We start from the raw sequence: 24,011 nt of genomic DNA on the forward strand, positions 1-24,011 counted from the left end.
TATCAGATATTAAATAAAGAAAACCAACTGGCTGATTGATTTGTTTTAATTGAGAGGGGAAAAAAACAGCAAAAGCATTTCACTAGCTGACCAGGAGATGGCGACAGCGTGGCATCTGAAGACCATGGATTGTTTGTTCTGCTATAGCCTAGGTGACTGATTCACAATTTGGTTTTGTCTGATATCAGATATTAAATAAAGAAAGCCAACTGGCTGATTGATTTGTTTTAATTGAGAGGGGAAAAAAACAGCAAAAGCATTTCACTAGCTGACCAGGAGATGGCGACAGCGTGGCATCTGAAGACCATGGATTGTTTGTTCTGCTATAGCCTAGGTGACTGATTCACAATTTGGTTTTGTCTGATAATAGATATTAAATAAAGAAAACCAACTGGCTAATTGATTTGTTTTAATTGAGAGAAAAAAAAACATCAGCAAAAGCATTTCACTAACCGACCAGGAGATGGCGACAGCGCGGCATCTGAAGACCATGGATCGTTCTGCTATGCCGGTTTAAAAAAAAAAAAAAAAAAAAAAAACGTAATTAGCTAGGGGTCAAAGGTCAAAGTTTACGGTTCAAAGTTCACCCAGGGGTCAAAGGTCGGTTCAAAGTTCACGGGGTCATGTGCACATTTTCGATTTTTAACTAGAGTTGAAAGTTCAGGTTTCAAAGGTCACCCAGGGGTCACCACGGGGTCACCGCGGGGTCACCGCGGGGTCACCGCGGTCACCACGGGGTCACCGCGGGGTCACCGCGGGTTCAAAGTTCAGGGTTCACTTTTTTTTTTTTTTTTTTTTTTTTTTTAGGTTAACCTTTATTTAACCCAGTGCTTCTCAATTATTTTCTGTTACGCCCCCCCTAGCAAGAAGAAAACTATTCGCGCCCCCCCTCCCCACCGTGACTATCCTAACTTGTCTTGTAAGTCGTAAAATGTTGCACTGTCGCAAACGTGACAGAAGTAACAATGAGAGCGCCACTGCCCCCTGCTGTAGTAAACACGCAATTACACTTTATTCTAGTACTGCCAAAAAAAGAGCCTGTTCCCCAGGGTCACACGCGCCCCCCCAGGAATAGCACCAGATCCAACAGCCAATGATAATGTGGGGGTGAGGGTAGGTGTGGCACCAGCTAGTGTCCAAGTGACATAGGTACAACTGTAAATGGCGGTGTACCTAATGGAGTGTCCGTGTGATTCCCTCGTTAAGTGCACCTGCGTGAAAACTTTTAGCTCTTGCTGAACGCGAAAGGAGCTAAAACTTTTCACGCAGGTGCGCTTAACGAGGGTCACTTGGAAAACATGTTGGAACGCGGCCCCGAGGACTAGAGCTCGACACCTGTGACCTTTGAGTGGAGTGTCCGTGTGACATCACAGCTCAAACAGCCAATCAGACAGTGGGGGTGAGGGCAGGTATGGCACTTTTCACTTTCCGTGAACTTTTGACCCTAATTTTTGATTTATAAAAAGTGTGGGGAGGGTCGATTGGTTTGAACGAACCTTTTGTTCATATGCTGCACCGATGGCCGTATTTCTTCGGTCTCAGCGTACTGCTTTAAAACTAAGAAATGTCAGTGTCAAAATATGTTTTTGTTAGTGTGAATGTTTTTGTCACTGTATATATGCTAATAATAAATGCAATTGCTATACAGACACCATGTCATTTGTGTCATAACATATGTTTCATTTGAAACCTTAGCAGTCATTTGAAAGCCTCATTCCAAGCCTTCACTGTCATTCTGCGCACACACGGAATGTAAATGATATGAATGAAGTGAAATGAGCTTCCTTCTTTTATTTGGACTTTGAATGTGAACAAAACAAGAGCCTCCAAACCATTACGAAAACCTTTATGTGTGTTCCCGTAAAGTCGAAGCACGAGGACATGGTCACGTAGAAATGCTTACGTCAAAAAGTCACGACTGTGCAAAAACATCCGAACCCTGTTGCAAACAAAGCAGTATTGATTAGCAGCGACTTGTGCTGCTGCCTTTTTGCTCCCAGTCGCAAAAATAACGCACGCACTCCAGGGCATCAATCCGTCCTTCCGTCCGTCCGTCCGTCCGTCCGTCCGTCCGTCACCTCCGACGATGCAAACCGGGAGCAGATTTCCATCCCATCATCGGACTCCTTGCATGACTGGGTAAAGCTGCAGAGTCAGCATGTCGAAGCGGCCCTACGCAATGTTTTCTCATGGAGATGTGGGCTCGGCTGCAGCGTCATCTCGGGAGGCTTTTCTTGCAGGAACCCTTCCCGCTTTAAGTTACGGAGCTGGTCGCCTCGCTGGGAACGACGGTGGTCCTGCTTTGGCCTTTCCGCCTCCTCCCGCCGCCGCCGCCGCCTCCACCGGGTCCGTTCAGCGGCCGGCCCCCCTTGGTCCTGTTCTCTGGGGAGACAAAAAGAAATATTAGTCACGGATGGATCGCTACACCAAAAATTCTTTCGACTACTTTTCTTACGTTTACATTTCCTCGCTACCTAAAAAGTGTGGCAGTGTAACATCAGTACTTTGTTTTGTTTTTAGCAAACGGTGGAAGACGATTTGGTTGCCACGATGATGAACACAATGTGCCGCTATTATTCAGGCTGCGCTCGTTTTGTTTATCCGAGGCGGGCTCGCTCGCAACGCTGACGGATGTCTGTTATGAACTGCTTACGGCTCCGCGCAACTCCTGAGAGGACAAAAGAGGAAAAAAAAGCACACACGTGCCAAAACACTGGACAGTGTTTAGGACGCCAAAGGCCGTCATAAAAGTAGTTCCTAAGATTGGAATAGTACAAGTCGAAACAAAATATGACAACAAAGGCTTTGCTTTGTATTTATCGAATACAATTCGAAAGCCTGATCCCGAGCTTCGCTCAGCATCAACACCTTGAACGTTTTTACCAGAGGGTTTATAATATTTCACCGCTAGCGCCGTCATGAAATTCTTTCCAGGGCGAATTCACACGCGACTCATTTCTCAACGCCCAACAGCCGACTTTCCTCGACAAGGACGAAATTCACCGTGCGCACTTGGCAGACGCAATATTGACGTATTGATGATGACCTGATGCAATTCACCTCTCGGGCAAGGTGTCTTGGCCACCACGCATTTCCTCCTGTCGCTCTGCGGAGGGCACGTCTGGGAGGGCCCGGCGGCCGAGGGGGTGCCTCGCGTGCGGGGGGGCCGCAGCGGGAGTCGGACCCGCGACTGAGTCCCTTTTCGGAATCCGCACGTTTTGTTTCTCTTGACGCACGAACCCCATTGGCTCCACTCGGACAGCTCGCACTCTGGAAAAGTAGAGGCGGGCGGGATAATGACTAGATTTCTTTTGGAAAACAAATACATTTGACTGATATGAGTACTTGTTATTGGCTGTTTTGGTTCCTCAAATGATAAGAAAAAAACTATTTAAAGTAACATTTCTCACACTTTCAATTCCCAAATGTCTTTAGTGTACATCGTTCTATTTTGGGATATACAGGACGTTTCATGAACACTCACAAAAGTTCCCTTTTTTGGGGTTCTTTCTTTCTTTAACGTTGTTGCCACTAGAGGGAGCCTCAATATGAAGAAGATCCGTGAGCTCGAGTGCGCGCAGGCACTTTGCATTCACGCAATAACAGATAACATGATATATTACGTACATAAAAGTCAAGACAGTTCAGTTGCATGAACTTTCAATTCAACATTCGTTTTGGTGCAACACATTTTGAAGTGGAAGTATGGCAAAGAAAACGACACACACCAGACGTTTGTTTGGAATGGAGAACAGTGACCAAGGTGGGGTGGACAAACAAACAAAAATAATGAGAAAATCAATAGAATAAAACAAATCAATCAAAAAGAGAAAACGTGAAAAGACGAAAAAATAGATCAAAATAAACAAATACATAGATAAATACATGAATGAATAAAGGGCAGCGACTCACCCACACACTCCATGGTGTCGTTGACCGGGTGCAGGCCTGAAGGGCAGCTGCCGGAACATTTGCCGCTGTTCACATACAAGCCCTCCTTGCATTTAATGCAAAACTTGCGTTCGAAACACATGTCGCAGTCGGCTTCGCATTCTGCAAGACACACATGGAAGGTTTCACTGACTTGCCACCACACACACACACACACAGGTGAGCGTGGGAATGAGAAGAAGCTGCTCTCGCTTTGTTTGGCCACCAAAACGGGCGTGATTCCAAACATGGGACTACTTCCTCACGGAGCAGGCGTCACAACTCTTCCGGGAAGAGGGCAGATCAAATGTTGGGAATCTTGTGATGCCAATTTTGGAGGCTTTGTTTGTGTTTCTGAGATGAGCTTAAAGAGCAGAGCGCTGACTCGGCTGCGTGTGGCTCGCCGCCACAGTGACACCGGATCCAAACACTGCGCAGTGTTTAAAAGGGCAACTTTGCTTGAAATGAATGATTAGGTCGTAGGTCGCCGCTCATTCGGTGTCAAATGTGACAAAGCTGCCAAATTTGTATTTTTTTTTTTCCCCACCAATGCATCAATAGACGTTGCTTTTTGGCGGTCAGCTCGGACCCTCGCTACCGAGAATAGTGAAAAAGGTAGATAAGGACAATCATGAACGGCGATAATAATAACAAGACTACAAAAGAACATGAAAATACAAGTTGTGTGAAAGTGATCACATAGCAAAATTGGTTGTGGTTTTCTTTGGCATTTGAGGGCCAAATGGAAAACACAGATGTTCCCTCCTATAAAAAAAGAAAAACAGCAGTCAACAATACATGTGTAAACATTTGCTTGAGAATTGTGTTCCAGAAGGTAAGCAGAAGCAGACTAACTTGCACGCCCACTTGCTGGCTCACCTCGGCTACAAAAGACGGACGGGAATGGCGCCCTCGGACACTGACCTTGATATTTTGAATGGCTTTTTTTTTTTGTGCGTGTGTGCAAATAACAAATTGACATTTGCGAGAACTAAACACATGAAACGAGCGAGCGGGACTCACGGGAACATCTGTTGTTGCCTCCCTGGATCCTCATGCCAAAGTATCCGGTGGGGCAGGAGGCCAGGCACACGCCCACTTGGCTGATGTTGCTGCGCGCAAAGTAGATGAAGAGCTTGGCTTTGCATTTCAGGCAGCCGTTGTATTCGGAGCAGCGCTCGCAGCCTTTCGGGCAGGATGGCGGAACCTCGCCGCTCTCTGGCAAAAGAAAAAAAGAAAGAAAGAAAGAAGGAAAGAAAGAAAGAAAGAAAGAAAGAAAGAAAGAAAGAAAGAAAGAAAGAAAGAAAGAAAGAAAGAAAGAAAGAAAGAAAGAAAGAAAGAAAGAAAGAAAGAAAGAAAGACAGAGAGAAAGAAAGAAAGAGAGAAAGAAAGACAGAGAGAAAGAAAGAAAGAAAGAAAGAAAGAAAGAAAGAAAGAAAGAAAGAAAGAAAGAAAGAAAGAAAGAAAGAAAGAAAGAAAGAAAGAAAGAAAGAAAGAAAGAAAGAAAGAAAGAAAGAAAGAAAGAAAGAAAGAAAGAAAGAAAGAAAGAAAGAAAGAAAGAAAGAAAGAAAGAAAGAAAGAAAGAAAGAAAGAAAGAAAGAAAGAAAGTCATTGTTTCCAGTCACATATGAAGCGCTATAATGAAGGACATTTGTTCACGGTCGACCTGTTAAAATAACATGGTGATGTTTTCGGAATTTACTGGCATGACAATGCGTATAGCAATAAGAAACATAAGGAATAATAATAAAAAATAAAAATACGTGCCATACAGATCTGGAGTAAATTATGAGACAGCCACACAATTGTCATTTTTTTCCAGATTTTGCTTGTTATATAATGGAGGAAAATGAACATTTGTTGGATTCTATCAAATAGCGACATAACTCCCAAATCGGTCATTTTTGCAGAAAAATACAAATGCTCCAAATAAAAAAAAAAATTCTTTCATTTTTTCCATAAAACAAAAAAGATAGATTTGTATAGAAAGAGGTTCTACCTACATATTTTTAGCTCTATCTACATATATATTTAGAAAAATAATTTCTCACCCTTGAAAAAATGTCACATATTTTTATTCTTGTAAAAATCAAATATTTCTTTCGATAATGGTTTTAGAAGAAAAAATAATATGGCATATTATTTAAGAAAAAAAATATATTCAAATTGGAAGAGATGTTCATTTTTTCAAGCTAAAACATTACATGCAAAAAAAAAATACCCCACTAAATAATAGTCACGTCATTTTATAAAATCATGAAAATATATATATATTTTTTTTCAGATATATAGTATGATGATATTATGAAGATGGGATATTTTCTTTGAAAAACTGTACGGCATATTCTAATATTATTGAGGGGAAAAATTGTGGCCGTCAGATTGATCTCAGTAGTTTTGCCTTGGTGGTTGTCACGTCAATACAAGCAAGCGTCATTCGGAACCGCCGCTCAACTTTGTGGCGTCTCGCACGTCCGTTCATTCCCACACGCAAATATGGCAAACACAAGTCTCACTTGGCAACGGCCACAGACGCTATCACGCCGATGCGGACCAAACGGAATCAATCGCAGCCCACATCTGTCCGTCCGTCCGTCCGTCCGTCCCTCATAAACAAAGAAAATCCAATCTGCGGTCCTTACCACAAGGACTTGATCGTCAACAGCTCATTTATCCACAGGAGACAACGGCGATGAACTTTTACGGCTTTCTCAGAACCCGCGGTGCTGTTCGGGATGAGACGCGGCGAGCGCTCGTCGGCCGCTCGCCTTGCCGTGCCAGGCGTCCTTTCGACAAAGTTTGGCCTTTCAACTCTCGTGTATGAACGTCGTCGGCCTTATGGGCCGCAGAGACACATGAGCACATCAACAAGAGAGCTTTGCCAACTCCTCCGAAAAAAAGGCAGCAGCAGCAGCAGAAGCAGACAGGCAACAACGAGCATCAAAGCAAAGTCAGATGCGAGCAGCGTGAAATAAAAACAACCACGGCGCCTCAGTTTACAGACAAACAAACAAACAAACAAACACCCCGCCCGCTTCACAAACCAAATTCTTGGCCAAAAAGCATAATTGCTAGCCGCGCTTTGGATTTCAAAGATGCATTCTTAAATATGTGGGAATCCCACTGAATGGTTGGAATCCTTGTATCGTATTGTATTTGATGCATGTTTTCTGAAAACATTCAAACATGACTTATGCAATTAAGCTGTCGTGGCTAACAATCGATCGTCTCGGTTCACAGCGTGCTATTTTTGGATGACCAATAAAGCCTAGGCTTGGATGTCCAAGTCACATTTTTTTTTCAGCCTCATTGGCTGCGTGTGTCACACACCGCACGGATCTTGTTGCTCGACATTAGCCCGCAGTAATAGTGGAGCTCCAAATCAATTGAAAACGAAACGGTTGAGGGAGAACTCAAGGCGCCAACGTTGCTACCGCTTGTGACGACGCATTCGAATTGAGTTGTCGCCACGTCGTGCTAATAAGAAATCTGCTTCGTATAGAACTTCATACATTGGTCCCCCCCCCCACAAACGACGAGACAAAGTACAACATTGCGGCATGAGGTTGGAAATCCTAACCCCAAGTTTAAACTCCGACTTAAAAGCCTCATTTCATCCATGGGCTTATTGGTTGAGAGCTTAGTCACGGCAGCGACGAACGGGGGAGTATTACCGACAAGATTCAACGAAGAGATATTCCCCATCCGCATATGGTCTTATTTAAGAGAATGGTTTGATGTTGTTTGCTTCAAGAACGATTTATGGTGAATGTACTGTGTCTTGTAGCAGGCAGGCCAAAAAGCACCAGCATCTGGCATTTCAAACTTCTTTCAATGGAGAAAGGTGCCATTTTTCATTCACTTGTCGTTAGCTAATCTTGCTTTGCGATTTATTCACGATGTTGGGACATTTTTGGAGCGTGCCTTACAATCGGTGCTTGCTTGTGTTCTGTCATCAGGGTGGTCACTCACCCCGTCTCTGCCTTCTGGCCTTGAAAGCTTTGGTGACATCACTGTCACCCATGGAACTGAGGAAGACCATCGTCAGCGCCAGCAGTCCCAGCTGCATAGTCTCTGTTGGTGGTTCCGGAAAGGCAAGGTCGCTCGGTGGACGACGTGGGGCAGAGGAATGAGTCCCTTCCTCCAATCCGTGTCCGTTGATCGATGATCTGCCACGCTGCCGCTCAACGAAGAGGACGATTCATCGTCAAAGTAAAACGGAGCCGGACGCTGTCAGCCCACGAAGCTGAAGGGTTAGGGTCTCTCTTCCTCGTCGGTGGTCACAGGTCCAAAGATGGATAAAAGGACGGAGGCGTGCTCCTAGTGACGAGACGCAAAGGCAGAATTGTTGGTGAGAAGGCTTGTGGAAGACACAGCAGACAACCGAGAACAGGTCGGTTTGAGGTACGACATCTTTGAAGAGAGGCCAATATTTGAGCAGTCCCCAACCATCCTTTGTGTCCTGATTTCGGACCAGTTCGTGGCTGTCTGATTTGTTCCCGCAACGACCGTGAAGTGAATGCCGTTTCCCCTTTTCAAAATCTTCCTTCCTCCGTAAAGGTTTGTAATCAATCAGGAATTTGAGGTTTTCTTTGGTTGGAGGTTGTAAGATTGTCATCTCTTATCAGTGACCGAGCGAGCAGATGCTTAGCGAGTAGCAACATTGGTCAAATACCAAAAGAGCCAGCAGACAATTTGCAAAACTATATTTGGACTTGGATGATGAGCGGAGCGTGTTTATGCTCACAATATTCATTGTAATCAAAACACATTCGGGACAGCTTTAGTGGAAAGGTCGAGGCGTATTTATAGCTCGGTTGCGACGACGACACCGAGAAGACACGAGGACCCCGACCGACAATGGGTGGTCTTTACTTATGATAACCAAAGAAAAGGAAGACCGTATTAGGCTGTTGTGCTCGCTGCCCTAAACAAACACAGGGACCGGGCGCTCGGTCATCTCGCGCCCTTTATCAATTAGCCTGGGTCCAAAGACTCGGAGGAGTGCATTAAGCTCGGGGATTTTCAGCTCGGTCTTTAAAAGCGTTGCAGAGTGCCGGGGGTAATAAAAGTGAACGCTCCCAGGACCACGAGGCCAAGCAGCTTTTAGTTCTCTGAAGAAAAGTCATTAAATAAGAAGTGAGCCAAGAAGAGCCTTATAAATCAAGGTCAGCCATTGCCTGTACGTACCTAAGCGGATTTGAAGGAAGGCAAACAAGTCACAATGATGTGTGAGGCGGCCATTACCAGTGATAAATCAATGCTAACGCTGACATGCCAGTTAGCCAGGATGACACCCGCAATTCAGGATGCATTATTGTCTCAGTGCTTAGATAAGCGCTCAGGGATACTTAGCCGTTGCTAAACGGTGCTTCGTCATCATAATAAAAACACATCAGTGACACCCTGCAGCTCCGCGTTATATTTACAAGACGGAGCCAGAAAAAATGATGCAGCGCCTGGTTTGTTACTCGAAAGGAGCTGGCCACCAGCACACGGCCGGAGAAGAACGCTTGAGTAACTCCTCACTTGCGTCAGAACCTCTTTTATAACCCCGCAAAAGGACGGACGGCCATTACGACCAAAGGGGCTCCTCCGGCTAGCAATTCCTTCGGGTCTTTGTACGCTTATGTGAGCGTAATTCAAAACAAAACTAGTGTTTAAAGACCACCACCACCATCAGGCCTTGACGGCTCGGTCATTCAAAAGTCAGCAGATGAAATTGCCTGCCTCCTTTGTAAAAACCCAAACAGGGATGCATGGATTATTCAATCCATCCGGCTACCTGTGGATGAACCCTTGTGGGTGATGTTTAATCCAGCCACCCCCAACCTCTGTGTGCCAACCAAGGACCAGTTTGCCGTAAAAACACACTGGAGTTCATCCACAGCTAAAACTACGTTTTGTTCGGATGAATTGTCGGAAATATTGCTTTCTTGGTTTGGGCATCCCAAGGGATTTAGGATTTACAACATTACCGCTGATGCAATGAGTGGAAGCCCTGTGCTTGTTTGGCGTTCAAGGGACGGACGGATCTTTCCTTTCCATCCAAAAACTTTCATTTGGCTTTCATTTTATTGCGGGCCGGATGCTCGGTGCGCCATGTACTCGCTGTTCTTGGTGCGCCGTGTGCCCAAGCGGTTTTGATGTCTTCATTGTCTGTTGCAAAATTGGACGCAATTAGCAATAGAGCTAGATCATCTGTGAGAAACACTGCCAATATTCCTTTGTTGTTTTTTTTGGAAGCTTGTTCTTTTGGAAAGGCACAGGTGGATGCGCCTCATTTTGAAATAAAACTTTAATTCACAGAACACAAATATAGTTTTGTTCATGAGTGGCCCAGTGGCTGTAGCCCTAACCCACTCGACACGAGAACTCAGTGGTAACGATGTCTGCCTCACAGTCCAAAAGTGATGGATTCAAATGCCGTGCAGAGTGTCGGGTCAATTCAAGATGGAAATTTCCGTCGATTGTCGTTTGTGTTTAAAATCTCGCCTTTGAACGAGGAGCGGAAGCATTGAAGACGAAGACTGCGGCATTCTACACGAGTGAGTCATCTGTTTGTCATCATTTGTGACCTTATCTGTGCGTGCTATGTTTCACATTAGTGGCTGGTTTCAAATGATATTAGCGTCGTACTTAATCCTAAAACGAACGAGGCGTGTTCCCAATCCTGTTTCGCTTGACAATAATATTGAAGTAACCAAAACAGTCTTACAATATTTTCTCCTCTTCGATATGAAATTGTTTTGACATGGAATTTTATCATGTGGACAGCAGAAGTGAAGATAGGAGTTTTTGAGGCAAGCCAATCAATGAAAGGATGAGAATCCAACATCCCAAATCAAATGGGGTATTTGTGAAATGAAAGCCAACCTGGACCACAAGGAATCAAACTTATGGAAAAACATGTGTTGTCTGTACGGGGAAACATTTTCGAATGTTCTTCAAATCAAATCAAATCAAAGCGTGCAACCTCAGTGGTTTTACTGAAGATTCAAAATGAAAGTCTCTGATGTGGCAGAAATGACAAGAACATGACCTGCCTTTCAAGCTGAGTGCAACCGATTTTTTTCAAATACGGGAGACCCTGACATCACAAAGAACCCAAAAACTATAATAATCAGCACTCTACTTTCAGCAAGCCAAAGAGTTGCTCATGGATAACCACAAAAAAAACCAAAACGACTTTCAGCAAGCCAAAGAGTTGCTCTTGGATAACCACAAACAAAATGGATTGACACCTTATGGTGGCCCAGTACTTTTCCTAGCCGTTAGCTCTGAATCTTAACGCTAATGCTAGTCAATGGCATCTGTACACCCAGAAGAAACACAAGGGTTTGGGTGAAGCCTTTACCATGACCTTCTTATTGCCTCTATTTCCCCAACCACAAGAACACTCATCATGAACACTAACTTAGCATGTTAGCTTAGCACAAAATTTGCCAAATCTTTTTTTTTTTGCCTCACTGTTTTCATGCTTTCCTCTTACTTTTATCTCCAGTTGAACTTTTCTAATCTTCAGCTGTGAACGACAAAGATATAGTCATTACTCACTTAGCCTGGTAGCTTAACTAGCAATTCTTCTGTCCGCTCTCCTGCTTTTATCAAATCTTAATTGTCGCATCACTTCATTATAAATAACTCAAGTCAACTGATCACACATGGTCGGTTCGCTGGCTCACTGCTGTCAGCTTCAAGCCGCCTTCGTCCTGCTTTCATCTCTGTTTTCATTTGTAAAATACTCAAAGTACACAATTTGTAACTTCTTTTTATGAAAGAATCATTTTTCACATGCTAATAATCAATAAACATGAGCTAAAGCATTGTAGAACAGTGTAAACAGAGAGGTGCTTTAAGGTTGCCTGATTGAATTCGACACATTTCCAAGTACTAAAAAACAACTTTGAGCATGATTTCGTGTTTAACCACAAGAAGAAACATAGTTGTTAAAGTCTGACAGTGCTATTATACAACATCAAAGCAGCTTGCAAAATCAGATCGAATGGCTGTCATTACACAAGCTCGAGTGGAAAGTCGTCATCAATAAATGAAAAGGAGCAACCCACCTGTGCCAGGGTTCACTCGGTACACCTTATTTTCCTAAAAATAAAAAATGTAATGTCAGAAAAAAGGGTCAAATTAAGAAAAAAAAAATATTCCCATTGGAATAAGCCTGCTTGATGTTTTTCCTTTTGTCTTCAGTTCAATGTGTTTCTATTTTAATGGCATTCGGCTGTGGCTTTTCTATTCAAAGTCGTCGGAGCCATCACACGCCTCCCATGGCTGCGACTCGGTGGACTGACTGACTGACTGACTGAGTGAGTGTGTGCGAGAGAGTGTGAGATAGAGGTGATATTTGCATCCAATCCTCCCAGCAGCCAGGACCTGCTCAAGGCCCGCCCACAAACTCTGCACTCCCAAGAAAGGCTGCTGCCCTGCACTGTAATTCAACTACTCGTCCATTCTTTTGTATCATGGCAGAATGTTTTGTATTTGTTTTAAAACCAATGATTGAATGAAGGAAAGTTGCAAGACGGCATTTCTACCTGCAGTGCGAGTGTAAAAATAAGCGAAGCCTTTTCAGTCGACAGCAAGTGGCAAAATGGCAGCACCCCGACCGAGATGGATTCGAAAAAGAATAATAATAAAGGGTGGATTTTTCTGCTTAAGCCGTATTTCACAACCGTAATAATAGTCAAAGGGCAAAAATCCACATTTCCCAAAAGTATTTCGACAATGAAAAAACCCACACTCATCCTTGGTGCGTGTCGAGCTACCGCAAAAATACGGCTTGGTAAATTTGAAAGGACGATAGGCTTATTTACAGCACCGTCGAGAAGATTTGTCCAAAGTCAATCCAGAACGTGACATCTATCCGTGCGCCGCGTGAAACGACTACCGCTCCCGCTGATGGATTTATCTTGAGAATGAAGTTACGCCACCGTCTATTTGTTTTCCTTCGTCCCGTGGCCAAGCGAGGGGAAAAGAAAAAGTGCATTTTAAAGCACGGCTGCACATCATCGCCACTTGATCTCTGTGGCTGCCAGTCAAGCATTTTGATGCGTGCGCTGACAGAAAAACAGACACAGCACATGTGAATGCGGCCAAGCGCCCGAGTGAAATATGACCGTGTTTCACGTAGATCATTTTGTCATCCCGCTGTGTGTGTTAGATTGGTCGATATCAGAGCACGGAGCACGCTAGCGGTTGCGTTGAGGCTCTGGGTTCACCTCGGTTCATTCAAGACTACAGTCTAATGTCAAACTCCAGCCCAGGAAGACCTTCGAATGAACTCCAATCCCCAAATCAGCCAAGCGCTAATAAGCGCTAACAGTTCCTCTGAATTTGCCAGCACCTTTATCATCTCGATAACAACCTGCACGGTCCGCCGTCGGCCAAGAAGGCGTCCCGGAGGAGCCCTGAAGCCGAAGGCTTCTTTCCGTGTCAGTTACGAGAGCGCTTATGCATGCAAACAATGCAACAAGTGGTCATCGTTCCTGCTCTGGCCTCCAATTATAGCTAAATGGAGCTTGAACTAATGAGAGCGACGGTCCAACTGTTGAACTGTGAAGAGGAATGAGCCAAGTCAGACGAGGCATCGAGATAAAACCCTGACTTGTGTTTCATCAGGATGCTTGACAAAGTCTTGGATAATGAACTGTGAAGTACACGTTCTGCTTTCCTTGATCTTTATCGTTCCCTTCCCAATTGAATCTATTAGGACACAGAACAACCTGTGCTACTTTGCCCCGGACATTTTGAGCGCTTTCAGGTGTTCAAATCTGAGCCCCGTAGCTGAAATAAAGGTGTTACTTGATCAAATAAGAAATAAAGGCTTTCAAGGGAAATATAAGGACACGTGGGGGTAAGAGACAAAGAAACATCAAGTTGGAGTTGTTCGAAATGTGCCATAAGGAGAGTGGAAGGGTCCAACCTTAGTCATGGTTGTAAAACGACCAAAACAAATAACAAAATGTTCACTTGAATCTCACAGGTGTTGGAATCACTTTGCACTTTCTTGGAAGTATTGTTCAAAACAGGAGATAGTCTCAGCCTCAACTGATCCCAGGCACTTGGAATGACTCATCCACGGGTGTGAACCAGGGCTCTATCTCGAGGGCACTTCTCTTCCTTATCCAGATCTATGTCCCAGGTTTCCACCTTTTCATCATTGTGCCAACCTTTTTCTTTTAACAGAGATAAACTTAGCGGAACCGAGTCCACTCTAGCCAAATCCGGACACTTGAATCTTCAGTCTGCAAATCCTCTAGGAACTAGAAAGGATTCTTTGAAAGAGCAGATCGATACAACCTCTTCAATGAGGTCAAGCACTGAGAATAGCGACGTACATTCTCTGATCTGGACCACATGGCGCTAAAAGGCTCTACACATTCCAAAATAACAATGGATCTGGCAGTTGTTGAGGCAGTAAACAAGCTGCTGATGAAGTTCTACCACCGTGCAGTTAGACACCTGCATCCAAAAGTAGGCGCTTGCAGCATTTTGGCCTGCAGAGAGAGAAAAAAAAAAAGCCATTCGGACCAACGTTGAACGCCTAAACATCCATACACCGCTGGGAACAAAATCCACAGCTACCAGGAGTAGACACAGTGCGAGAGCCAAGGCCTCCATCTGGTGGCCAGACATCTGCTACGAGTGGGATAGGACTGCAATTGTGCTTGGATTAGAAAAAGCCAAATGGGCCAAGAAAGAACATTGGGTGAAACGTGATCATTGCGGATACTCGTATCTCTTTGCTTTGAACGGCACTCAACTCAGAAAGCAACTGTAAATACATGGAGGTGAACAGAGAGATATCCTTCACCTGCTTTGAGCTTTCTAAATTTCCCAATCCTTCAGAACCGGACTATCCATGTCGAGACAACATCATCCAGTTGATTCATTATTCATGATGTGCCAGGCTCTGAATTTGAAAATTGGTCGTCCGCTTAGTCGCAGAATCTAAATTGAGAGTATTGTAAAAGAAAAAAACAAACTCGGGTGTTAGCTCGTTTATGTTCTGCCACATCCTCAACAGTTGGTACTTTTGGAAACTCCATCGTAGCATATTCAATATTTTGCTTTATTTGACTAATGTCAGAATATAACAAGAGGGTAAATCAACAATTGTGTCCGTTCGCAGCCTGCTACTTTGCGGTCATAAACATCAGGAGAACAGCATTTTATCGCAATTATTCAACCTCATAAAATCATAAAATGCCAAGTGAAAATAAGATCGCCCCCCCCCCCCACACCCCTTGTTCATTGCAGTTCCAAAAACAAGATTTATCACGTTTCAAACGACGTGCCCGGGAAACGGCTAACATGTGTTTGCCATATTGGCGCTCATGGACTCGCTATCACCTTACTGCAAGACGTGCTGCTGGCTCTTTAAATCTTGCTCTTAATACATCCAGTCACATCTCGTGTCAAAATCACTTAAGCTCCAAAATAAAACCAAAAATGTGGGGGCAGGTTTTTTTTGGGGGGGTTAGGACATGACCAATTTGCACTTTGCAACTTCAACGAACGTAAGTTTTATTTCATACCAGGTGGAAGGACCTCTTTGTGGACGCAAAAGCTTTGCTAACTGTCTTAAAGAGGGCGATTATTTTGCAGGACCGTTGTTTCACGATTGGGCTCATTTGCATCGTACCGAGCTCCCCCACGCCAAATTTCTTTGCCTACAACATGACAGCTTGCCCGGGCAAAAAAAAAAAACAGTGTCACTTTCAAGCAAAGACGCATTATCGTGTCTCAACTATAAAGTAGCCTGAGCTGCAGTTTCAGCAAAGATGAGCACTAGCTAACAATGTTGCTCCTGCACATACAGTTTTTCCTCTCCACTAATGAAGTTCTGCTTCCACCAGTGAAAAAAATGCAATCGACTGCAAAGCATTTCAATCGGGGTTAAGACTGGAAAGGTTGGGTCAGGGCGATTTGACTTTGTGTAATTGCGGAGTTCATACACAAGAGATTGCATTACTGACACAAACAGGTCCCGTTTAATACCACATAAAAGAAGTGTGGCCTTGCTACGGGTTACATTTTAAAACCCTACTCGATCACAATGGCCACGTTTTCACTATTTTATTTTATTTTATTCTTGACAGCGCATTGCTGCAGGACTTCTTGTGACCCTTATTTTCGCCCTGATTTAAAAAAAAAAAATCCCTTAAGAACAGCAAAAAAAAAAAAAACCACGCACATTTTTAATGATATAAACAAAACAGTTGCGTAATCCAATCCTACCTCAATTACACTTGTTCATTTCCTAGCATGCAGTTTTACCCAGTGAAGATTTTTATTGAAAATGTTTTGTTTTTCCCGAGATTTAATTGAAGAAAGAAAGAGGAAGCCATCCGTTTGCCAAATGTGAAGTAAGCGGCTATAAACAGCCCAGTGCGTCACAAACGGCTGTATCAAAACTGGATCCTCTCTCGCTGATTGAAGCTGGCCCGTTCAGATTAGCAATTAGACGTCCCCTATCGCCAGAAAAACACTTTCCTCCCGTGTTGTTTTTTCTCAGCGTCCAATTGTCAGGATGGAACATTGATCCAGAAGGGAGAAAAGCCAGCTATGACAGTCCATGGTAATTCGCTTAGTGTTAAGGGATGAAGACAATATGAGAGCAAGACTATTTGCAGTTGAACAAAATGCGGACTGACGTCATTCTGAAACAGATTGGAAATCATCAATTTCGATTTATGTCTTTGTGGCATGTGAAGAAATTGACAATAAAGCACACTTTGATCTGGGACCTCACGTGTTAAAGATACGACAATTGCGCGGTCTCGCACGAGGGTACGTTTTATTCAAGGCACGCTTGCTTTGACCCAAATGACATGGCCCGTTGTAACCCCGTCGCCGAAACGGGGCTCCTTACGCATCAAGATGTCACGTTTTCAAGATTCAAGAGTTTTTTTTTTTTTTAAAAAGCGGTTCAGAGTGCAACAAAACAAAGGCAAAAAATCTTCACACGATTAATGTTCCCGGAACGGGCTTATGAGTCACTTTGACTGTCTACAAATTGCTCACAGGCCAGCCAGAAAGGGATTAGCCCTAAACACACACAAGACTCCAATGATTACGTGCACATCACGGTGCCAGTGAATATTTAGTCTAATTTGCAAAAAGGTGCCTCCAGCACACTGTTTATTTAAGCCTAATTACCTTTTAAAACGGGAAAAATGTACCATTGCATTGAGCCAAGCTCTGCCAAAAACGTGTTGGAGCTTTTTGTCTACTGCGTTAAAACGCTTGTTATACATTTCACGGTGTGGCTTCGTCAAAGTTCAATGAGCACGGCGGCGCACCGCCTTTGCCGCTTGGCCTTTGCTCGGTGGTCCTCCGACGCTATCTAACGCGGATTTAGTCCTGTACGGGATATCAAAAGACGGAACCGAATCCCAAAGCACGCAAATGGGTTGCTTTTAAATGAGGGCCCGACAATTGTGGATTCTTTTTTAGGCCGACGCCGATATTTGAGCAAAGAAATGTCTCCGTTTCATAAAACAATGGAAGGCTTGACTGGAAGGAGTGACTCCGGCATGAGCGAGCCCATAAATAGCCAAGCGAGGGATGTTAGGCAAAGTCGAACGCAACATTACCCCAGCATGGGAGTAAGACAAGCAGCAGCACCAAGAGATTTATGGGATCCCGCGGAGACCATCACGGGGTTTGCCAAAAACTCCGTTGCATCCACTTCGAGGGAGTGACTTTGGTTTGAAGGCAGCAAGTCTAATTTACAGGTCCTGGTTCCCACCGTGGAGAGTGTTGTCGTTGGCCAAATGGCCGTTCTCGTCACCACGGTTAGAGTAGGGCAGCTGGCCAGGAAGGTTTACAGCAGTAAATCAGATCACAAGAGTTCACCAGAGAAGTGCGAACCCGTCGAACCGAACCCTCCCCTCGCGCGCACCAAACGCACAGACCGAGACGACCTAAGAGGTGGACTCGGTCCGTTTGCAAACAATATCTGGTGGGATTCCCGTCACCGCAATCAACGGTGAACCCTTCCAACCTTGCTGTGAGACACTCCAACTCCTTCATACTTGGTATGCACCAAACAAAACCAAGTGGTCCGTTTGCAAATCAAATTCTAGTGCGGTCGTCTCAAATGTGAACGCCACCGAGACAATCAAATGTTCCATTCAAACATCTGGAGGGAAAGGTCAGTCGTTGTTTGCAGGCGCATCGATGACGTTCCCCATCACCTTGAAGGTGGCCGTTAAAGGACTCGAAACGACTTTGACCCGCACGCACGGGTCTTTGCGGGACCTAATTTTGACGATTAGTCGGTTTTCCACGGCGGTTACCAAGACTTGTTGCCAGGATTTCCTCTTCTTGCTCCAACTTTCGGTCCACTCCGTAAAGCGGTCATAGTGGCCTTCCTTCCAGCGCCTTGCCTGCTCTTCTGGCAGCTTTCTCACAACCACTCAAAAGTACCTACCTCAGAATAGGTCGTGAAAATGAAACGGCCGTGAAAAGTGGCCCGCTGGGGTTAGTTTCCTTACAAATATGCAAACTGGGCCAGAATGTCATTTCTGAGCTGGGAGACCATGAACACCACCATCTGGGTCATTTCTTCTCTCAAGTAATGTTGGTTAGGTGCTCAGGGTTAGAAACAAGGAAGGCAAGAGACTTTGGACTTTCTCCAGGGTCAACACATTTGAATTGAAGTCAGTGAGCGACCTGTCTTGAAGACCTGGTCTTGAAGAATTGGTCTTGAAGACCTGGTCCTGAAGACCTGGTCTTGAAGACCTGGTCTTGAAGACCTGCTCTTGAAGTCCTGGTCTTGAAGAATTGGTATTGAAGACCTGGTCTCAGCCCACGTTGGTCCGGTTCTTACTAACTCTACCACTTGTCCATTAAGTATGAAGTGAATCTTTGACTTGTCCTATTGTGCAAATGTGACCACTTGCACTGTTTTCCTTCGAACTCCTACTACTGTTTTTGTTTTTTGTACAATGCAACGTGTTAAATAAACAGCCAATGTCAGTTTGGATGTGTTTTCTGACCACAAAGGACAGATTGAGTTTGGATCTCATTGGTTTTGTTTTCTGAAATAGCCAAAGAAACAAGTTGACCATCCAGGTCAAGCTTCTCTTGCACAAAACTCTGAAAGGGGCCAAAATACACTCCTGGCCTGAGCGATAGGAATTCTGGCCCGAAATGTTCCAACACTTTTACTTGCTCTTGTTACAACCCTTGGCAGAATATTTTTAGACTGTTTCCTTTCATAAACATTGGTGCGTTTACAGATATGTTGCGCAAGGAGAGCTGAAAGAAATACATTTCAAATGGCCTTTTATTTACACTGCTAATTTAAAACAACACAATGGACCCAAAGCGCTTTCCAATCAACCAAAGATACGTATGAAGTAAAAGTCTTGGGGTTCTTCCTGACTGCTTCGACCATTTATTTGACCTATAATGGCACCAGAAAGTTTGTTTTGCTCTTGAGTGGACTTCCTTCATCAAGTTGGCAGATGAGAAGTAAAATTGGAAGAGCCTGCCTGTGTCAAGATCCTGAGAAGAGTCAGCTCTTCTTTTCACGCACGCGACACGAATCCGAAAAGGACCGTCCGTCCGTCGTGTTTTCTCAGTGAGATCAGGATGGAGAAGTGGCTTTTCCCACAGACCCTCGACCCTCCGCGAGCACTGTCTGGAGACCAAGCCAGGTTCCAGGCGGTCTGGCTTTTGATCCTCACCAGTGCGGATCCCTTGGAAAGATCAGCCGGCGTAATTGTTTGTTTTGTAGGCCGCTCGGGGGGAAACGGTAGCGCCTCGCTTCCCCTTACGAGGCATGACTTCAGCGGCGGTGGCAGCTCACAGCCAGCCTCGCCGTGACGCAGACCTCCCCGGCCGGCCGCCACATCTCTCTCATCCCTATCTAATCCAAAGGGCAGCAGATAAACGCTGAAGATGGGATGCGGCCAGATCGAGGAAAGGGTGGACACTGGTTCCATTCAGCCAGAGAACATTGTTGGCAAGAGGCGCTCTGGCGCCCAAGCCAATCTTCAACTCGCTGTTTATATTAGCGGCTAGAAATGGTGGGAAGAAAGCAAGTACAAATACTTCAGGAGATTTTGGTTTTCCCATCCGTGGAGACAATAGTCAGGATTGTCGTGGGACGGTACACAAAATGACGTAGGGGAGCCTGCCAAATCGTTCCATTAACGTCACTTTAAATTACGCTTGTTTGTGCTATCACGCTCCTTTAATAATTTCCCCATGAGCAGGCGAAAGCTTCAAAAAGAAGAAGAAGGAGAAGTTTAACTCACAGAGTTCACCTGGAGGACTTGTTGAGGGATTTTCCATCATGAATGAAGTTTTGGAACAGCAGTTGTGGCTCCCAGCCTGATGGTGACAAAGAGCTTAAAGAGGTGCTCTCTGTAAGTCATTAGCAACACATTTTCCACGTAGTCACAAATACGCGCGTGCCTTTATTCATTCTCAAACAGTCCAAGCTTGTTTTTCTCAGGAATACAAAATGTACATCATTTCCTGAGAGTATTTTTTTATTGCTGTCATCAGCTTGGGGTCTTTTTGAAAATAAAGTCATTTTACATCTGTAACGGTCATATACGACGTAAATGTGAAATGAAGTTGAGTTTGAATCTCTACCCCAGAAAATCTTGGCTTTTGAGGGAGGACCTGGTCTGGTCTCAGCCTACGTTGGTCTGGTTCTTGGTCTCACTCTCGACTCAGATCAAAGTCTGGATCTTAATTAACTTGGTCTCAGCCTTCGACGGTTTTAGTCTTGACCTGGACTGGATTGATCTTGACCCTTCAAAGTCTTGGTCTCCTCGTAGCTAAGTCTTAGGCTACTCTAAACTTCTTCAAGTCCAGATTTGTTCACTTTTGGGTCCGTTTGAAGGCATGTTACCATAAATGACCAACACATTTGCCTGAAAAAAACATTTTTAATCATTTTATCTATCACCTTTTGGAAAGGATCAATATTGTGGAGTCCGTCCTCACATGATCTTTCTTTTCTTCTGGGTCCGGTCAATTGTCAAAACGGGCCGTGGTATCTCAGCATAGAAATGAAGTGTGCGACACAGAAGAAGACAGAAGCTCCTGGCTGCGTCTTCCCTTTCCAGTGCTTCCCAATGGAGGCAAAAATGCCTTGCCAATGACAACTCCAATGACAAAGTTGATTTGTGATGGTGGTTTTTTTTTTTCTTTCTTTTCTTCTTGTGAACTTCCAAAATGTTTCGATGAAATAAATGTAATTATCCAAAATCAGTTTTGACACAATGGAGACTGTCATGAGTTCTGGTCCACATTGGTTCTTTAAACGGTTTATAAGAAGCGATACACATGGAATTATTGTTTGATCCCACGAGGAATTTGTATTCATTTGTATTTGTTTGGAAGCCATATAAATGGAGGGATAATTGTTTGATCCCATGCGGAATTTGTATTTATTTGTATTTGTTCGGAAGCCATATAATGGAGGAGGAATAATTGTTTGATCCCATGCGGAATTTGAAAGATTGCTCACTTCCATAAGAAATGAATAGCCTCAAATAACCATGGTTGTTTGTCATCAATTAAAAGAAAGCATGGGAAAAGAAGCACAAGTCATAAGATGGTGACCAATTCACTGACTTAAAGAACTATATGAACCCAAATCAAAACATGTGTTTGTACTTGGTGAAGGAAGACTTATTAGCATGCGCAATGAGAGATTTCTTGTACCAGATTTTTGGCACGCTCGTCTTTCCGGAAAATCTCTAAAGCTTTCAAGGAACTCGAAGCTTGCCACTCCATGCATGACTTACTATGGTTCATCTTGAGCCACTCTTTCAATGCAACAAATCCAGACAAATTGCAAAACTCCTCCAGAGCTAAAGAGTCTTCATCAGCTGTCAATCATCATCCGTCTGAGCTCGCCGGTGTTCCCATTTTTTTTTTTTTTACTCTGCAAGCGTTGAAATATTCTCCACAAATGTGACAAGTGCATTCCAAGGTCACACTGATCTTGTTTAACTTAAACCTTAGCCGCATCTGCGTAGAGATTCCGAGCACCTCTGCCACACAGGAGAACATCTGGATCATCATACGTTTGTCATATGTATACCCACCCTCAAAGGATTTCCAAGCAGATTCCCACTGCAGTAAAAAAAAAATCCTCACTAGGAGGCATTGCACAGACGTGTGTTGTTCATGATTGTGTACTCGCTGCACATTTGTGCCTCTTCCCTAAATAGGGCGCTTACAATTCGCAAGAATGCACTTATCTGCAATATGGCGGAACATATGCGGGGGACATGTTTCTGCTGAGACATTTTTCTATACTCACTAAGAGATCAGCAGGCAAACAAAGCTGACTTTGGAACATTGAAACAGAAGCAAACTTAATACTTACTTGGATTTGAAGAGGTGTTGTTGTTGTTGTTGTTGTTGTTGTTGTTGTTGTTGTTGTTGTTGTTGTTGTTGTTGTTGTTGTTGTTGTTGTTGTTGTTGTCCTCAACTACAACAAAACTTTGTAGAACCTTGAGGAAGAAAAGAAGATTATAGTTTGTCATCTTGCTCATCTGCCAATTAAAACACTAAGATCAAATCACTTCCGTATTAACATATTTGGTTTGACTACGTAGCGTATCCATTTTAGCATTTGGCAGCAAATGCAATATTCTGATGAAATGATCATTGTCAGTGGTAGCACGCAAGTAACTGAGTGCAACAATGGCACATTGTGCCCCGTGGTAAAACATCCAAAGAGGATATTTTACATCTTGATAGCGACTTTGCTGTTTAATGGAAGCTAGTCATGTGATGCTAAGTGTGATTCTGGGTGGGACTGCGACATACTACCAGCACTGCTTGTCCTGACAGATACAAAACCATTACCTGCACCATCTCTGTCCTTTTCTTCATCCATTGGTTTCTATTTATTCTTTTGCTACGCCCTGTTCGATACGTTTGCTTGATTTTCTAGTGCTACAGACGTGTTTCCAACAAGCCTGGTAGACTGTCTGATGGCCAACGTGTCGTTGCAATGTCTTTTTGGACTTGTGTCGTTCCTAGAGAGCCAACGTCAGCCGTCTGTCGGAGATGAGGCCCGCCAAACATCGGCATTGTGATGAAAGCCAAATAATAATAAATTATAGTATTTCTTCTTTTAAGTTGTTTCTTACTCATAATGAATTAAAAAGTTAGCAAACCTTCGTCGGTGTTTTATGGAACTGAAAAAAAATAGGATTTGTATTTCAAATGAAAATATTTATTATTGACGTTTATTGACAGGTTTGCTCGGGTTGGACGCTGATCTGATTGGCCGTCATGTCGCTCTCCTATGACGTTTTCCGGCTACATGTCTACACCCGTTTAGGACTTGTACCGGACACGCTTATCGTCCACGCCGTCCCGATCTCACCTCCCGGCCTCGCCGTCCGTGACAAAGCCGCAAGTCTTCTTGCCCTTCCCGTGCGCCAAGCTGCCCAAGAAGTCGGTAGTGGGTAGCAGCAGATGGGCCATGCGTTTCAGAAGTCGTGGTCAAAAGACAGAAATTAGTGGAGTGGGTGCAGTACAACATGTTTCCCGCAGAGGGCGCCAATGCTCTATAGTTGAATATTCTAGGACTGTTTCGGTCCTTTCATAGTTTGTGATATTCGATGTTCAATAAAGTGTTACAAATAGGAGAGCTGCCATTTTCCAGTGTACCTAATAACAGAACACTTCATTAGGGAAAAATCATAGTCAAAACTTACCTGAAAGTGAAAAAACAACACCCCCGTGTATTTGTAAATGTGGGCAACATTGTGAAAAACAGTCAAGTTTGAAACTCAATATCTGCTGCGTCAAAACAATTAACTTTGCAAGGCAAGAACGCGGGTGCGCGCGTGGTTCTATTCGAATGGAGCTTTCTCGTTTACCGTAGGCACACCGGTTTGCTGTAGTGCTGTACATTCCAGTTCTTTGACGTGAACTGAATCTTTAGAATCAGTTCACTCAAAAGATTCGTTCAAAAGAATCGTTCACCGAATCGTTCGATTCACGACATTGTAGTTGAACAGGATATTTACTCAACTGTATTATGTCAGGGATGATTTATTCTTGTTCCGTGT

General features: G+C 44.0%; 1 protein-coding gene across 7 annotated transcripts; it reads right to left on the minus strand.

Annotated features, from left to right (window-relative positions):
* Positions 1 to 1,771: 1,771 nt before the first annotated feature.
* On the minus strand, positions 1,772 to 23,992 carry rspo1 (R-spondin 1). 7 transcript variants are annotated; one of them, XM_061289574.1, is made up of 8 exons: positions 23,655 to 23,992; positions 22,310 to 23,380; positions 20,217 to 20,292; positions 7,903 to 8,250; positions 4,954 to 5,148; positions 3,913 to 4,053; positions 3,061 to 3,270; positions 1,772 to 2,382 (listed from the first exon to the last, which is right to left on the minus strand). In XM_061289574.1, exons 4-8 carry the CDS (start codon positions 7,997 to 7,999, stop codon positions 2,255 to 2,257), a joined length of 771 nt encoding a protein of 256 aa, XP_061145558.1. In that variant the 5' UTR covers positions 8,000 to 8,250; positions 20,217 to 20,292; positions 22,310 to 23,380; positions 23,655 to 23,992; the 3' UTR covers positions 1,772 to 2,254. The 7 variants fall into 7 exon arrangements, 5 of the variants coding, with proteins under 5 accessions (XP_061145558.1, XP_061145559.1, XP_061145561.1 ...); XM_061289575.1 differs by having other exon boundaries at positions 22,310 to 22,436; positions 23,321 to 23,992; XR_009716026.1 differs by lacking the exons at positions 20,217 to 20,292; positions 22,310 to 23,380; positions 23,655 to 23,992 and adding exons at positions 2,456 to 2,668; positions 12,000 to 12,476 and having other exon boundaries at positions 2,245 to 2,382.
* Between the last annotated feature and the right edge of the window lie 19 nt (positions 23,993 to 24,011).

This window comes from Syngnathus typhle, linkage group LG10 (genome assembly GCF_033458585.1).
Source record: "Syngnathus typhle isolate RoL2023-S1 ecotype Sweden linkage group LG10, RoL_Styp_1.0, whole genome shotgun sequence".
In the NCBI taxonomy this organism is placed as follows: domain Eukaryota; kingdom Metazoa; phylum Chordata; class Actinopteri; order Syngnathiformes; family Syngnathidae; genus Syngnathus; species Syngnathus typhle.

Excerpts from the sequence above, each read along its gene's own strand:
- rspo1 (XM_061289574.1), bottom strand. The coding sequence starts at position 7,999 with ATGCAGCTGGGACTGCTGGCGCTGACGATGGTCTTCCTCAGTTCCATG. Across the intron at positions 4,054-4,953 it reads AGGCAACAACAGATGTTCCC|AATGCGAAGCCGACTGCGAC; the intron begins GTGAGTCCCGCT and ends TGTGTCTTGCAG. Across the intron at positions 3,271-3,912 it reads CGACACCATGGAGTGTGTGG|AGTGCGAGCTGTCCGAGTGG; the intron begins GTGAGTCGCTGC and ends CTACTTTTCCAG.